General features: G+C 47.6%; 1 protein-coding gene across 1 annotated transcript; it reads right to left on the minus strand.

The window, feature by feature from the left end:
- Positions 1–963: 963 nt before the first annotated feature.
- FUS (FUS RNA binding protein) lies at positions 964–16,087 on the minus strand. Its single transcript, XM_069735081.1, has 15 exons — positions 15,972–16,087; positions 12,313–12,337; positions 6,395–6,552; positions 6,143–6,308; positions 5,791–6,065; positions 5,532–5,706; positions 4,539–4,573; positions 3,759–3,794; positions 3,567–3,673; positions 3,007–3,136; positions 2,820–2,924; positions 1,758–1,911; positions 1,581–1,678; positions 1,337–1,499; positions 964–1,172 (listed from the first exon to the last, which is right to left on the minus strand). Exons 1-15 carry the CDS (start codon positions 15,982–15,984, stop codon positions 1,133–1,135), a joined length of 1,680 nt encoding a protein of 559 aa, XP_069591182.1. The 5' UTR covers positions 15,985–16,087; the 3' UTR covers positions 964–1,132.
- Positions 16,088–16,973: the final 886 nt, after the last annotated feature.

Consider the following 16,973-nt stretch of genomic DNA (forward strand, 5'->3'; position numbering starts at 1 on the left):
TAGAATACCCGATGCGTTAGAATCAGGCCACCATCTAGTATATCTATATGTGTGTAGGGACATATGTCTAGGGCTATATGTGACTAGTGATAATGTAGTATCTAATAAGGGATTACTGGTCTCAGGGTGGTCGGATCAGTACACGGGTGGTACCAGCGCACAAGGTTTGTTCTGCCGGTCGCCCAGGGACCAAACCCGGACCCATTCGGTCGCTGTGGGAGGCTGATCTCCATATCTCAGGTTTCAGAACTCCCATGGACCCAGGAGTTGCACGGTCAGATGCGCAATTTCTTATGGGCGAGGGGGATTTTTTATGAGCCTGTACCTCAGACAATGCGTCCATAATTCACAATTTTATGTTGGAGACGGTTCGACTGGAAGGCCATAATTGACGTATATCCTGTGGCCACTTGACATGCGTGCTTTAATTAAGCCCCAGGCAACTGTCCCCTGCTGGTGTAGCTTCCTCATTGAGCTTTGAAGTACCTTCTGCCTGCTACACTGAGCTTAATTTCATTACCATGCTAAAAGGAACTTTATTCATTAGAAAAGGTGACGGCCAGGAGCGTTCCTCTCTGCAGACCTGTGACCAGGAGACAAAATGGAGTCACGCCAATCTGTTAATATGCCCGTTTAAGATGGCGGCGGCTCCCTCATCACACACATCCCCCACGTACACCCCCCCCCATCCACCATAGGTCTCTTGTACACCCCCCTCCCCTATGTTTCCACCAGCCGGCTGACCATGGGCCCCATGTACACAACACCCAGACTACGGATCCCATGTATACACCCCCCCACAGGCCCCTGTATTGATGTGTGCACCTTACATCCAACTACAGGCTCTTGTAGCCACCCCACAGCAGATGATGGGTCCCGGTACTCACGCTACAGATGAGCCTGCCCTACCTGGTCCATCTACATTACACAACATTGCTGAATACAACTTGTCCAGAGACCAGATGCTTACACACAAGTTTTAGTTTAATGGGTGAGGACTTTACAAAGACTGATAAAATACACTGCGGGGTCATACAAAGTATACAGAAACCTAGAACAGTTCAGCAAGAATCCATAGGATACATCATACGTATAAAATAAAAACAGTAACGGTGGAAATGGAGCATCACTGTCAGTATGGCCGATCACGTCTGTCTTGTCTGTGATCCCCCCTGAAACACAAGAACATGGTGGTTACTGGATCTGACCGTACAGCTCAGGCGACCATCAGCCGCCGTCCACATGTGGCGACTTTCATAAACCTCAAGACAAAAATGCAACTGCAGAAAGTGAACGACCATAAAGTGCTTCTGTCACTAACACTCTTCCAACTCACCTGGAGTCCATTTTGCCTGGTCCGTATCCACCACGGTCTCCACCTCTTCCACCCCGGAAGCCTCCCCTGTCGCCACCTCTCCCTCTGAAGCCACCACGGTCAAAGCCACCACGGCCTCCGCCTCTTCGCTCCTCACCAAAACCACCACCGCCTCCTCCACCACCTGAAAGTACCAGAAAGTTCAGTGGAGCAGTCTGAAGTAACAGGGCTTCATTACAGGACAGGGTTAAATCCAAATCCTTACCCATGTGGGCACCGCCCGGCCCTCCAGGTCCGTCGGGCTTTGGAGCCTTGCACTGATTGCACTCATTTCTCCAGGAGAAGTTCATGTTCTCACAAGTCCTAGAAGAAGGAATCAGAACATGAGGCGACAAGCTGCTGGGGGTTCACCAGGTGGACGGGTCCAGGATCCTCCACTTACGGGTTTGGACATTTCCAATCTCCAGCTCTTTGTTGTCCTCCACCACCACCACCACCACCACCTCCTCCACTGGGGTATCCGCCACCACCACCTCCTCCTCCTCCCCGGCCATTGTTACTGCTGGGACCACCAAATCCTCCGCGCCCCATAGATCCTGAAGGAAAAAAAAAAAATCAAATTAGAAACTGAGCAAAGGAGCACATAGCAAGGAAATCTGCTGTCAATCTAGTGGCTCGACCAGTGCAGCTCACTAAACAGGGAGATCAGCAGCCAAACTAGAGGCTCGACCAGTGCAGCTCACTAAACGGGGAAATCAGCAGCTAAACTAGAGGCTCGACCAGTGCCGCTCACTAAACGGGGAGATCAGCAGCTAAACTAGAGGCTCAACCAGTGCAGCTCACTAAATGGGGAGATCAGCAGCCAAACTAGAGGCTCGACCAGTGCAGCTCACTAAACGGGGAGATCAGCAGCTAGAGGCTCGACCAGTGCAGCTCACTAAACGGGGAGATCAGCAGCTAGAGGCTCGACCAGTGCAGCTCACTAAACGGGGAGATCAGCAGCTAGAGGCTCGACCAGTGCAGCTCACTAAACGGGGAGATCAGCAGCCAAACTAGAGGCTCGACCAGTGCCGCTCACTTAACGGGGAGACCAGCAGCTAGAGGCTCGACCAGTGCCGCTCACTAAATGGAGAGATTAGCAGCTAAACTAGAGGCTCAACCAGTGCAGCTCACTAATCGGGGAGATCAGCAGCTAAACTAGAGGCTCGACCAGTGCAGCTCACTAAACAGGGAAATCAGCAGCTAAACTAGAGGCTCGACCAGTGCAGCTCACTAATCGGGGAGATCAGCAGCTAAACTAGAGGCTCAACCAGTGCAGCTCACTAAACGGGGAAATCAGCAGCTAAACTAGAGGCTCGACCAGTGCCGCTCACATGTATAGACCCCTACGGTGACGCGAGGCATCAGCCGCTCATCATGGCAGCTAAGACTTAGCAGCACTCTTCTCTAGATGAAGAATTGAGAGAAGCTGGACAATCCCTTGAACGCCTCACCATGCACTCACCTCCTCCACGTCCTCTCCCTCGCCCATTTCCACCTCCGCGGCTGTTGAAGTCTGCTCTCCTCGTGGCAAAGGACACTTTAATCGGGTTACCAGAGAATTCTTTCCCTGAGGAGAAAGATCACTGGGATTTAACAGATCACGGGTCATGGGAAACTGAGGACAACTCGCTAATCCTATGGCCACTCACCATCAAACCAGTCAATGGCAGCCTTTGCAGAGGGGGGATCATCGAAGGACACGGTGGCCTCTCCCTTCAGCTTGCCAGTCTCCCGGTCAGTGTACAGATTGATCATGGGCTGTCCAGTCTTTTTGTTTGTCTGTGGAGGAAACGACATTTAGCACTACAGACTTTATAACGGCAGAAACTCCGCAAATATCATTATAATGCCTAATTCACTGCTAATATCCAGGAAACAATGAGTTAACAGACAACCAGTCAGCAAGCTCATGACAATAGTTTTATGCAAAACCCTTTTGTGAACTGATTTATGACCACAAAGCATAGGAAAGCTGAAAATTGCAAAATTTTTAAGGAAACCAGATTGCAACATGTTTTTTTACCCACAAATATATGCATTAAAAATATATATTGTCCTTGGGTTTAATTAACCTTTTCACGTCAAGTAGTATTTTTTTCTCTGCCTTTCATGCGTGCTCACATACTGAGCCCGCATCTTTCCCCGCACATGATGGCTATTTTAATGGCTAATTTAATAGCCAATTTAATAATTATTTTCCTGCACTCACCTTGATTATTCCGATCTGCTTGAAGTAGTCAGCGACCGTCTCCACGGTCACGTTCTCGCCGAGGCCTTGCACAAAGATGGTGTTGTTGTCGGAGTTATCCTGCTCGGCTGTGAGGAAAGCAGCGGTTAGTGATCGGCCGTACACGGCGAGGGCAGTACACCATCAGGGTGTATTGGGGGGCTTAGCACTCACCCATCTCATTTCTGGGGGGTCCGCCTTCACGTGGTCCTTTGAAGAGCAGAGAACAGGAGGTATTACAGGTCTGGCGGCAGACGGCGGCCATATTCCCCCCACCACACACAAAGCAGAGGTATGATCGCTCAGACTAGCCATTCTGAGACCTTTACACACAAGTCTATCCTGGGGTTACACCGGGACCCCCATGTCCGGCACAGACCACCAATATTACACTTCGTGTTGTACCCTTATAAACGCACAATATGGGATCCATCGTGAATGAACGCCTTCCTATTACACAGTTGTATTTTTCCACTTTTGCTGTGGTTTTTTTTATGACCAATAAACCTTTATTTTACTTTTTTTGAATACCTCGGTTAGTAAACCTTAATTGCGCATATTTTTACCACACCTTTTAACCATTTCATGACTGGAGGTCCTTTAGCTTATAACCATTATTACACTTGTAAACACTTCTTTTTTTTTACACCAGGTTTCTAGGGTTAATGGATCCTTAACCTCTGACACATGCATTGACCAATTTCCTGCCTCCCGGATATTATTAACCAGACGCCCCCGGCAGCTTCTGCTGCGACTGAACACACATCACCCTGCAAAAACGTGTTCAAACTAAACCAAAATAATAAACATTATATAGACCGAAGGTAAAAATAAAGTGCACTGGCACCGACACGTGGGATGAGCCCTCCCCAATCTGCTTATGAATGAACCCAAAGAAAATGTAACAGTAACAAGAATTCGTGTTGGAGATTTGACAACTCTCTTTTCACTTACCACCAAATTTACTGAATCCTCCCCGTTCACCACCGCTGAGAAGACAATTAGGAGACATTGAGATTCCCACAGCTACAGAAGTCCTGCTCCGGCACGCACCCGCCTAGGCGTGCACACTCACTAACACACTTGCATCTTGTTGCTCTACATCTAGTGACCACCATTAGCGGCGTTTAGCAGCGCAGACACCATTACTGTTTGTTTCTCTATGAGATCTGTGGTTTTTACACCAAGGTTTGCTTAGAATTCACCATAGGCCGGTGCTTTGTGCACTCGGGCAGTGACCGGCCTGTAATGCTAGGCTTATATACGGCTATACTCTGCTGATATAAAGCTAGTGTGAAAGCTGACGACACCTTGAAAACCTGTAGCACATAAAATGCAGAATGTGTTAAAGCAGAGCAACACAGCAAACATGGCAGTTGTATTCCTGACCCTGCAGCGGGCGTCTCCATACTCACCTCGTGTGCCCCCCGTCCAGTGTCCGAGCCCCCAACCCCACCATTGGCAGTGATTCCCCCCACGTAACCATCACACAATCCCAGCACATTGGCCGTAGACACACAGACCTAGGGTGACGCTTCTGACGTCTAGGACACACTTGTACCTTATAGTGAGACCTGATACCCGGGTATCATGTAAACACATCTAGATAGGTTTTATAACCAATCATTGACCATTTATAACCAATCATTGACCATTTTGCGTATTTTTTTTTGCTTAGCCTGGTACACATGGAGCCGTCGCCCTGCCTGCACTGACCAGTTTGTGGTCTGGATGAACCTTTGCGGTACATTTACACCCTTTCCTGTGATAATTTGTTTGACACCAGATTTACAGTTGTCCGTTCACAAGTGGTAAACGCATCGGTAACACCACCCTGGTTTAACGCATCGGTAACACCACCCTGGTTTAACGCCTCACAGCGACAGCCAATCAGCATCCAGACATCCATGCTCCGCCCACGCACACTGCCCATGGTCAGATACCTACCCCATGCCGCCTCTTCCGCCACGGCTTCCTCTGCCGCCCCGGTCGAAGTCTCCGCGGCCCCTGAAGCCTCCGCGGCCCCGGCCTCTGCTATCAGGTCCGCCGAAGCCTCCCTGATCAGAGCCACCGTAGCCTCCGCCTCCACCCATGGATGGAGAATCCTGGTTGTAGCCACCAGCTAAGGAAAAGAAAACAGGTAAGATTTCCAAACCAAGCGAGGACTGTAGAAGCACACGTCCGGTCTGATCGCTTCCACACGTACACCCGCTGCTGTACTGGGACTGCTGCTGGCCATAGCCCTGAGAAGGTGTGTAGCTCGACTGTTGCCCGTAGGAGCTGGGCTGCTGACTGCCATAGCTGCTGCTGCTCTGCTGGCCTCCGTAGCTGGACTGGTTCTGTCCTCCTCCATAGCCGCCCTGCTGGCTGCTGTAACCACCGCTGCCGCCGCCACCACCACCACCACCGCTCTGCTGACCATAGCTGCTGCCCCCCTGTGGTGGCTGCTGGTAGGACGAGGACTGGGAGCTGCTGCCATAGCTGTGAGTAAAAGAAGGACACGTTACACACCAGGGACGACCACCTCAGATCACGCAGCGAGCAGAGCCATCACCCACCTTCCAGAATTGCTGCTGGCCGGCGGCTGCTGGGAGTAGCTGGAGTACGATGACTGAGAAGACTGCTGCTGCTGCTGGCCCCCGCCATAAGGAGTCTGTGAGGTCTGCGAGCTGCCGTAGTTACCTGCCCCATAGCCTTGTGGAGCCGACTGGGAGCTGTATCCGGCTGTATACAGAAAACCGCGCATCAATGGGAGGAGAACAATAAGAGACAGACAGAATACACAGGACAGACCGATGACGAGAACTCACAGCTCTGCTCCTGGCCGTAGGATGAGCCGTATCCTCCACCCTGACCGTAGGAAGAAGAGCCGGCCGCCTGGCCGTAGTTGCCATAACCCTGCTGGCTGTACGACTGGCTGCCCTGCTGGGAATAGCTCTGTGCCGGCTGCGAGGGGTACGCCCCATAGCTAGAGAGAGGGGAAAGAAAAACAGTCAGTGTGCAAGAAACCAGGAGCCTGGGTGTGCGCTCCCTGCGGCCATGGTCTGTCTATGGTGGGGGATCAATGCTGAGAAGGGGCCTGATATCGGAGAAGACCCAGTAGGATGGCCAGCATTCCTGTAGAGAGGCAATAATCTAATATCACAGGTCAGTAATGTAGAGGAGCAATAATCTAATATCGCAGGTCAGTAATGTAGAGGAGCAATAATCTAATATCGCAGGTCAGTAATGTAGAGGAGCAATAATCTAATATCGCAGGTCAGTAATGTAGAGGAGCAATAATCTAATATCGCAGGTCAGTAATGTAGAGAGGCAATAATCTAATATCACAGGTCAGTAATGTAGAGAGGCAATAATCTAATATCGCAGGTCAGTAATGTAGAGGGGCAATAATCTAATATCACAGGTCAGTAATGTAGAGAGGCAATAATCTAATATCACAGGTCAGTAATGTAGAGAGGCAATAATCTAATATCACAGGTCAGTAATGTAGAGAGGCAATAATCTAATATCACAGGTCAGTAATGTAGAGGAGCAATAATCTAATATCGCAGGTCAGTAATGTAGAGGAGCAATAATCTAATATCGCAGGTCAGTAATGTAGAGAGGCAATAATCTAATATCACAGGTCAGTAATGTAGAGAGGCAATAATCTAATATCGCAGGTCAGTAATGTAGAGGAGCAATAATCTAATATCGCAGGTCAGTAATGTAGAGAGGCAATAATCTAATATCACAGGTCAGTAATGTAGAGAGGCAATAATCTAATATCGCAGGTCAGTAATGTAGAGAGGCAATAATCTAATATCACAGGTCAGTAATGTAGAGGAGCAATAATCTAATATCGCAGGTCAGTAATGTAGAGGAGCAATAATCTAATATCGCAGGTCAGTAATGTAGAGGAGCAATAATCTAATATCGCAGGTCAGTAATGTAGAGGAGCAATAATCTAATATCGCAGGTCAGTAATGTAGAGAGGCAATAATCTAATATCACAGGTCAGTAATGTAGAGAGGCAATAATCTAATATCGCAGGTCAGTAATGTAGAGGGGCAATAATCTAATATCTCAGGTCAGTGATGTAGAGGGGCAATAATCTAATATCGCAGGTCAGTAGTGAAGACGGGCAATAATCTAATATCACAGGTCAGTAATGTAGAGGGGCAATAATCTAATATCACAGGTCAGTAATGTAGAGGAGCAATAATCTAATATCGCAGGTCAGTAATGTAGAGAGGCAATAATCTAATATCACAGGTCAGTAATGTAGAGAGGCAATAATCTAATATCGCAGGTCAGTAATGTAGAGAGGCAATAATCTAATATCACAGGTCAGTAATGTAGAGGAGCAATAATCTAATATCGCAGGTCAGTAATGTAGAGAGGCAATAATCTAATATCACAGGTCAGTAATGTAGAGAGGCAATAATCTAATATCGCAGGTCAGTAATGTAGAGGAGCAATAATCTAATATCGCAGGTCAGTAATGTAGAGAGGCAATAATCTAATATCACAGGTCAGTAATGTAGAGAGGCAATAATCTAATATCGCAGGTCAGTAATGTAGAGAGGCAATAATCTAATATCACAGGTCAGTAATGTAGAGAGGCAATAATCTAATATCGCAGGTCAGTAATGTAGAGAGGCAATAATCTAATATCACAGGTCAGTAATGTAGAGGAGCAATAATCTAATATCGCAGGTCAGTAATGTAGAGAGGCAATAATCTAATATCACAGGTCAGTAATGTAGAGAGGCAATAATCTAATATCGCAGGTCAGTAATGTAGAGGAGCAATAATCTAATATCGCAGGTCAGTAATGTAGAGAGGCAATAATCTAATATCACAGGTCAGTAATGTAGAGGGGCAATAATCTAATATCACAGGTCAGTAATGTAGAGGGGCAATAATCTAATATCGCAGGTCAGTGATGTAGAGGGGCAATAATCTAATATCGCAGGTCAGTAATGTAGAGAGGCAATAATCTAATATCACAGGTCAGTAATGTAGAGGGGCAATAATTAATATCGCAGGTCAGTAATGTAGAGGGGCAATAATCTAATATCACAGGTCAGTAATGTAGAGGGGCAATAATCTAATATCTCAGGTCAGTGATGTAGAGGGGCAATAATCTAATATCGCAGGTCAGTAATGTAGAGGGGCAATAATCTAATATCGCAGGTCAGTAATGTAGAGGAGCAATAATCTAATATCTCAGGTCAGTGATGTAGAGGGGCAATAATCTAATATCACAGGTCAGTAATGTAGAGAGGCAATAATCTAATATCGCAGGTCAGTAATGTAGAGGAGCAATAATCTAATATCGCAGGTCAGTAATGTAGAGGAGCAATAATCTAATATCGCAGGTCAGTAATGTAGAGGGGCAATAATCTAATATCGCAGGTCAGTGATGTAGAGGGGCAATAATCTAATATCGCAGGTCAGTAGTGAAGACGGGCAATAATCTAATATCACAGGTCAGTAATGTAGAGGGGCAATAATCTAATATCACAGGTCAGTAATGTAGAGGAGCAATAATCTAATATCGCAGGTCAGTAATGTAGAGGAGCAATAATCTAATATCGCAGGTCAGTAATGTAGAGGGGCAATAATCTAATATCTCAGGTCAGTGATGTAGAGGGGCAATAATCTAATATCGCAGGTCAGTAGTGAAGACGGGCAATAATCTAATATCACAGGTCAGTAATGTAGAGGGGCAATAATCTAATATCACAGGTCAGTAATGTAGAGGAGCAATAATCTAATATCGCAGGTCAGTAATGTAGAGAGGCAATAATCTAATATCACAGGTCAGTAATGTAGAGAGGCAATAATCTAATATCACAGGTCAGTAATGTAGAGAGGCAATAATCTAATATCACAGGTCAGTAATGTAGAGGAGCAATAATCTAATATCACAGGTCAGTAATGTAGAGGGGCAATAATCTAATATCACAGGTCAGTAATGTAGAGAGGCAATAATCTAATATCACAGGTCAGTAATGTAGAGAGGCAATAATCTAATATCACAGGTCAGTAATGTAGAGAGGCAATAATCTAATATCACAGGTCAGTAATGTAGAGAGGCAATAATCTAATATCACAGGTCAGTAATGTAGAGAGGCAATAATCTAATATCACAGGTCAGTAATGTAGAGGGGCAATAATCTAATATCGCAGGTCAGTAATGTAGAGGAGCAATAATCTAATATCGCAGGTCAGTAATGTAGAGGGGCAATAATCTAATATCACAGGTCAGTAATGTAGAGAGGCAATAATCTAATATCGCAGGTCAGTAATGTAGAGAGGCAATAATCTAATATCACAGGTCAGTAATGTAGAGGGGCAATAATCTAATATCGCAGGTCAGTAATGTAGAGGAGCAATAATCTAATATCGCAGGTCAGTGATGGAGAAGGGCAATAATCTAATATCGCAGGTCAGTAATGTAGAGGGGCAATAATCTAATATCGCAGGTCAGTAGTGAAGACGGGCAATAATCTAATATCACAGGTCAGTAATGTAGAGAGGCAATAATCTAATATCGCAGGTCAGTAATGTAGAGGGGCAATAATCTAATATCACAGGTCAGTAATGTAGAGGGGCAATAATCTAATATCGCAGGTCAGTAATGTAGAGAGGCAATAATCTAATATCACAGGTCAGTAATGTAGAGGGGCAATAATCTAATATCACAGGTCAGTAATGTAGACGGGCAATAATCTAATATCACAGGTCAGTAATGTAGAGAGGCAATAATCTAATATCGCAGGTCAGTAATGTAGAGAGGCAATAATCTAATATCGCAGGTCAGTAATGTAGAGGGGCAATAATCTAATATCGCAGGTCAGTAATGTAGAGGGGCAATAATCTAATATCGCAGGTCAGTAATGTAGAGAGGCAATAATCTAATATCACAGGTCAGTAATGTAGAGGGGCAATAATCTAATATCACAGGTCAGTAATGTAGAGGGGCAATAATCTAATATCGCAGGTCAATAATGTAGAGAGGCAATAATCTAATATCACAGGTCAGTAATGTAGAGGGGCAATAATCTAATATCGCAGATCAGTAATGTAGAGGGGCAATAATCTAATATCGCTGGTCAGTAATGTAGAGAGGCAATAATCTAATATCGCAGGTCAGTAATGTAGATGGGCAATAATCTAATATCACAGGTCAGTAATGTAGAGGGGCAATAATCTAATATCGCAGGTCAGTAATGTAGAGAGGCAATAATCTAATATCGCAGATCAGTAATGTAGAGGAGCAATAATCTAATATCACAGGTCAGTAATGTAGAGGGGCAATAATTAATATCGCAGGTCAGTAATGTAGAGGGGCAATAATCTAATATCGCAGGTCAGTAATGTAGACGGGCAATAATCTAATATCACAGGTCAGTAATGTAGAGAGGCAATAATCTAATATCACAGGTCCGTAATGTAGAGGGGCAATAATCTATATCACAGGTCCGTAATGTAGAGGGGCAATAATCTAATATCGCAGGTCAGTAATGTAGAGGGGCAATAATCTAATATCGCAGATCAGTAATGTAGAGGGGCAATAATCTAATATCACAGGTCCGTAATGTAGAGGGGCAATAATCTAATATCACAGGTCAGTAATGTAGAGGGGCAATAATCTAATATCACAGGTCAGTAATGTAGAGGGGCAATAATCTAATATCACAGGTCCGTAATGTAGAGGGGCAATAATCTAATATCACAGGTCAGTAATGTAGAGGGGCAATAATCTAATATCACAGGTCAGTAATGTAGAGAGGCAATAATCTAATATCACAGGTCAGTAATGTAGAGAGGCAATAATCTAATATCGCAGGTCAGTAATGTAGAGAGGCCATAATCTAATATCGCAGATCAGTAATGTAGAGAGGCAATAATCTAATATCGCAGATCAGTAATGTAGAGGGGCAATATCTAATATCGCGGGGCAATAATCTAATATCACAGGTCAGTAATGTAGAGAGGCAATAATCTAATATCGCAGGTCAGTAATGTAGAGAGGCAATAATCTAATATCACAGGTCAGTAATGTAGAGAGGCAATAATCTAATATCGCAGGTCAGTAATGTAGAGGGGCAATAATCTAATATCGCAGGTCAGTAATGTAGAGGGGCAATAATCTAATATCACAGGTCAGTAATGTAGAGGGGCAATAATCTAATATCACAGGTCAGTAATGTAGAGGGGCAATAATGTAATATCGCAGATCAGTAATGTAGAGGGGCAATAATCTAATATCGCAGGTCAGTAATGTAGAGGGGCAATAATGTAATATCGCAGATCAGTAATGTAGAGGAGCAATAATCTAATATCGCAGGTCAGTAATGTAGAGAGGCAATAATCTAATATCACAGGTCAGTAATGTAGAGGGGCAATAATCGAATATCGCAGGTCAGTAATTTAGAGGGGCAAACTAATATAGCAGGTCCGTACAGAGGCCACTGTCATCATTGACTTACACACCGGTCTCTACAGTGAGGGGGATTCTTTACTGTACGAGCATTTAAACTCATGGGGAAGGCACTACAGACCAGTGATAACTATTATTGGAGGTGGTCTGTAATGCGGGGATGAATAGACCAGATAGTACGTGGCCTGTCAGGGATCTCAGGGCTCTGCAGCAAGGTCCCCATATAATATTTATGTATAAGACAGTGGTGAGGAGGTGGAGCGCCCCCGTCTGGCCCCGCAGACATCTTACCCTTGGCTTGCTTGTTGGGTGTAATCTGCAAAGAAAGAAAAGCAGAAGATTAGTGATGCTGCCGCACATCACCGCCTCACAATGGGGACACCAAACCAGTATAACAAAGCTCGGGGAGCATGCGGGAGGCTGCGCCCAGCAGGGTCACAGGGGCTGTTCACTGACTGCAGACATCTGAGTCCTGACAGTGAGCGGAGCACACACCACACTATTACTGTGTTGGCAGTCACGTAACCACGTGCAAGCATTTTCTCATCATGCAGGTTGTATCGGCTGTGTAAGGGGCTTACAACACTTATGGCCTATCCTTAGGACCGCTCATCAGTATCCGATCAGTAGGGGTACCACATCTGCTATCCCGCCAATCAGCTGGATATGAATAGTGACTGGATCAGGCACAATGCAGCAATGTATATGGGAGGAGCGGGGCCTCATCTTACACGTAAAACACGAGGAGATGACGTGCCGCTTTCTTCCCAATACACAGTAATGCTCGTCCTAGTGAAGGGACTAATCGCAGCTTCAGTACCGCAGACTGCCATTACACAGCGGACGGATTGGCGGGAAGTCTAGTACATCTACCAGCACACGGGGCCCTATGGTTACTGGGCTGTACATCTACCAGCACACGGGGCCCTATGGTTACTGGGCTGTACATCTACCAGCACACGGGCCCTATGGTTACTGGGCTGTACATCTACCAGCACACGGGGCCCTATGGTTACTGGGCTGTACATCTACCAGCACACGGGGCCCTATGGTTACTGGGCTGTACATCTACCAGCACACGGGCCCTATGGTTACTGGGCTGTACATCTACCAGCACACGGGGCCCTATGGTTACTGGGCTGCACATCTACCAGCACACGGGCCCTATGGTTACTGGGCTGTACATCTACCAGTACACGGGGCCTATGGTTACTGGGCTGTACATCTACCAGCACACGGGCCCTATGGTTACTGGGCTGTACATCTACCAGTACACGGGGCCTATGGTTACTGGGCCGTACATCTACCAGCACACGGGGCCTATGGTTACTGGGCCGTACATCTACCAGCACACGGGGCCCTATGGTTACTGGGCTGTACATCTACCAGTACACGGGGCCTATGGTTACTGGGCCGTACATCTACCAGCACACGGGGCCTATGGTTACTGGGCCGTACATCTACCAGCACACGGGCCCTATGGTTACTGGGCTGTACATCTACCAGCACACGGGGTCCTATGGTTACTGGGCTGTACATCTACCAGCACACGGGCCCTATGGTTACTGGGCTGTACATCTACCAGTACACGGGGCCTATGGTTACTGGGCTGTACATCTACCAGCACACGGGCCCTATGATTACTGGGCTGTACATCTACCAGCACACGGGCCCTATGGTTACTGGGCTGTACATCTACCAGCACACGGGGTCCTATGGTTACTGGGCTGTACATCTACCAGCACACGGGGTCCTATGGTTACTGGGCTGTACATCTACCAGCACACGGGGCCCTATGGTTACTGGGCTGTACATCTACCAGCACACGGGCCCTATGGTTACTGGGCTGTACATCTACCAGCACACGGGGTCCTATGGTTACTGGGCTGTACATCTACCAGCACACGGGGCCTATGGTTACTGGGCTGTACATCTACCAGCACACGGGGCCTATGGTTACTGGGCCGTACATCTACCAGCACACGGGCCCTATGGTTACTGGGCTGTACATCTACCAGCACACGGGCCCTATGGTTACTGGGCTGTACATCTACCAGTACACGGGGCCTATGGTTACTGGGCTGTACATCTACCAGCACACGGGCCCTATGATTACTGGGCTGTACATCTACCAGCACACGGGCCCTATGGTTACTGGGCTGTACATCTACCAGCACACGGGCCCTATGGTTACTGGGCTGTACATCTACCAGCACACGGGGCCTATGGTTACTGGGCTGTACATCTACCAGCACACGGGCCCTATGGTTACTGGGCTGTACATCTACCAGCACACGGGCCCTATGGTTACTGGGCTGTACATCTACCAGCACACGGGGCCTATGGTTACTGGGCTGTACATCTACCAGCACACGGGGCCTATGGTTACTGGGCTGTACATCTACCAGCACACGGGCCCTATGGTTACTGGGCTGTACATCTACCAGCACACGGGCCCTATGGTTACTGGGCTGTACATCTACCAGCACACGGGCCCTATGGTTACTGGACTGTACATCTACCAGCACACGGGCCCTATGGTTACTGGGCTGTACATCTACCAGCACACGGGGCCTATGGTTACTGGGCTGTACATCTACCAGCACACGGGGCCTATGGTTACTGGGCTGTACATCTACCAGCACACGGGCCCTATGGTTACCGGGCTGTACATCTACCAGCACACGGGCCCTATGGTTACTGGGCTGTACATCTACCAGCACACGGGCCCTATGGTTACTGGGCTGTACATCTACCAGCACACGGGCCCTATGGTTACTGGGCTGTACATCTACCAGCACACGGGCCCTATGGTTACTGGGCTGTACATCTACCAGCACACGGGGCCCTATGGTTACTGGGCTGTACATCTACCAGCACACGGGCCCTATGGTTACTGGGCTGTACATCTACCAGTACACGGGGCCTATGATTACTGGGCTGTACATCTACCAGTACACGGGGCCTATGGTTACTGGGCTGTACATCTACCAGTACACGGGGCCCTATGGTTACTGGGCTGTACATCTACCAGCACACGGGCCCTATGGTTACCGGGCTGTACATCTACCAGCACACGGGGCCTATGGTTACTGGGCTGTACATCTACCAGTACACGGGGCCCTATGGTTACTGGGCTGTACATCTACCAGCACACGGGCCCTATGGTTACTGGGCTGTACATCTACCAGTACACGGGGCCTATGGTTACTGGGCTGTACATCTACCAGTACACGGGCCCTATGGTTACTGGGCTGTACATCTACCAGCACACGGGCCCTATGGTTACTGGGCTGTACATCTACCAGCACACGGGGCCTATGGTTACTGGGCTGTACATCTACCAGCACACGGGCCCTATGGTTACTGGGCTGTACATCTACCAGTACACGGGGCCTATGGTTACTGGGCTGTACATTACCAGCACACGGGCCCTATGGTTACTGGACTGTACATCTACCAGCACACAGGCCCTATGGTTACTGGGCTGTACATTACCAGCACACGGGGCCTATGGTTACTGGGCTGCACATCTACCAGGGCAGGGAATCATGGCGACTTCCGGTCATTCTCACACGTGGTTTGTTTTCTGCCTAGTAACAACGGCAGCCAATCATCGGTGCGAAGCGTTCCACTGAGAAGTCACCACAGCAACGGGCCACGCCCCCAGCCGCGCGAAATGGCGCCAAGTCACCGCGAGGAGAGAAAATGGCCGCCAGCCGAAACAAAGACAATAGAAAGAGCGGCCGAGAAAGAAACCGGCGCCGGCGGCCACTACATCCCGGAGCCGCGATAGGGCGTGAGGCACTGACCCACCCAGAGCCGAGGAGCACAGAACCCCGGGGCTGGCCGGGACCCCGCCGGTAATACCCACTGGTGTAATATACGGGCAGCCCGAGCACACGCCTGGGCGGTATACCGCACCGCACTCCCGTATCTCCGGCGCTTACCGTTGGTCGCCATGGTCGGTCCTGGTCTGCGACACGCGCCTTCTCCTCAGCCTGTCCGCGCCGCAGTGCCGGGGGCGGGGTCTGTGCAGCCTCTTATATACACTCGGACCGAACCATCTGGCTGAGCCGGGGAGGGGGGAGGGCTGGTATCGTCCTGTCACGATATAGAGTCGTAGCGCTCTGATAAATCCACGGCACTGAGCGATATCATATGTTAGAATGGCGACAACTTTCACTTTAGGTGATAAATATGTTGAAATTTTACTTTTTTTTTCTTGTGCAAAATATCGTATTACTAGATGGTGGCCTGATTCTAATGCATCGGATATTCTACAATATGTATATAGCAGCCACATAGTATATAGCACAGGCCACGTAGTATATAGCACAGGCCACGTAGTATATAGCACAGGCCACGTAGTATATAGCACAGGCCACGTAGTATATAGCACAGGACACGTAGTATATAGCACAGGCCACATAGTATATAGCAGCCACATAGTATATAGCACAGGCCACGTAGTATATAGCACAGGCCACATAGTATATAGCAGCCACGTAGTATATAGCACAGGCCACGTAGTATATAGCACAGGCCACATAGTATATAGCAGCCACATAGTATATAGCACAGGACACGTAGTATATAGCACAGGCCACGTAGTATATAGCACAGGACACGTAGTATATAGCACAGGCCACATAGTATATAGCAGCCACATAGTATATAGCACAGGACACGTAGTATATAGCACAGGCCACGTAGTATATAGCACAGGACATGTAGTATATAGCACAGGACACGTAGTATATAGCACAGGCCACGTAGTATATAGCACAGGACACGTAGTATATAGCACAGGCCACATAGTATATAGCAGCCACATAGTATATAGCACAGGCCACGTAGAATATAGCACAGGCCACGTAGTATATAGCACAGGACACGTAGTATATAGCACAGGACACGTAGTATATAGCACAGGCCACATAGTATATAGC

This window comes from Ranitomeya imitator, chromosome 7, assembly GCF_032444005.1.
Source record: "Ranitomeya imitator isolate aRanImi1 chromosome 7, aRanImi1.pri, whole genome shotgun sequence".
In the NCBI taxonomy this organism is placed as follows: Eukaryota; Metazoa; Chordata; class Amphibia; order Anura; family Dendrobatidae; genus Ranitomeya; species Ranitomeya imitator.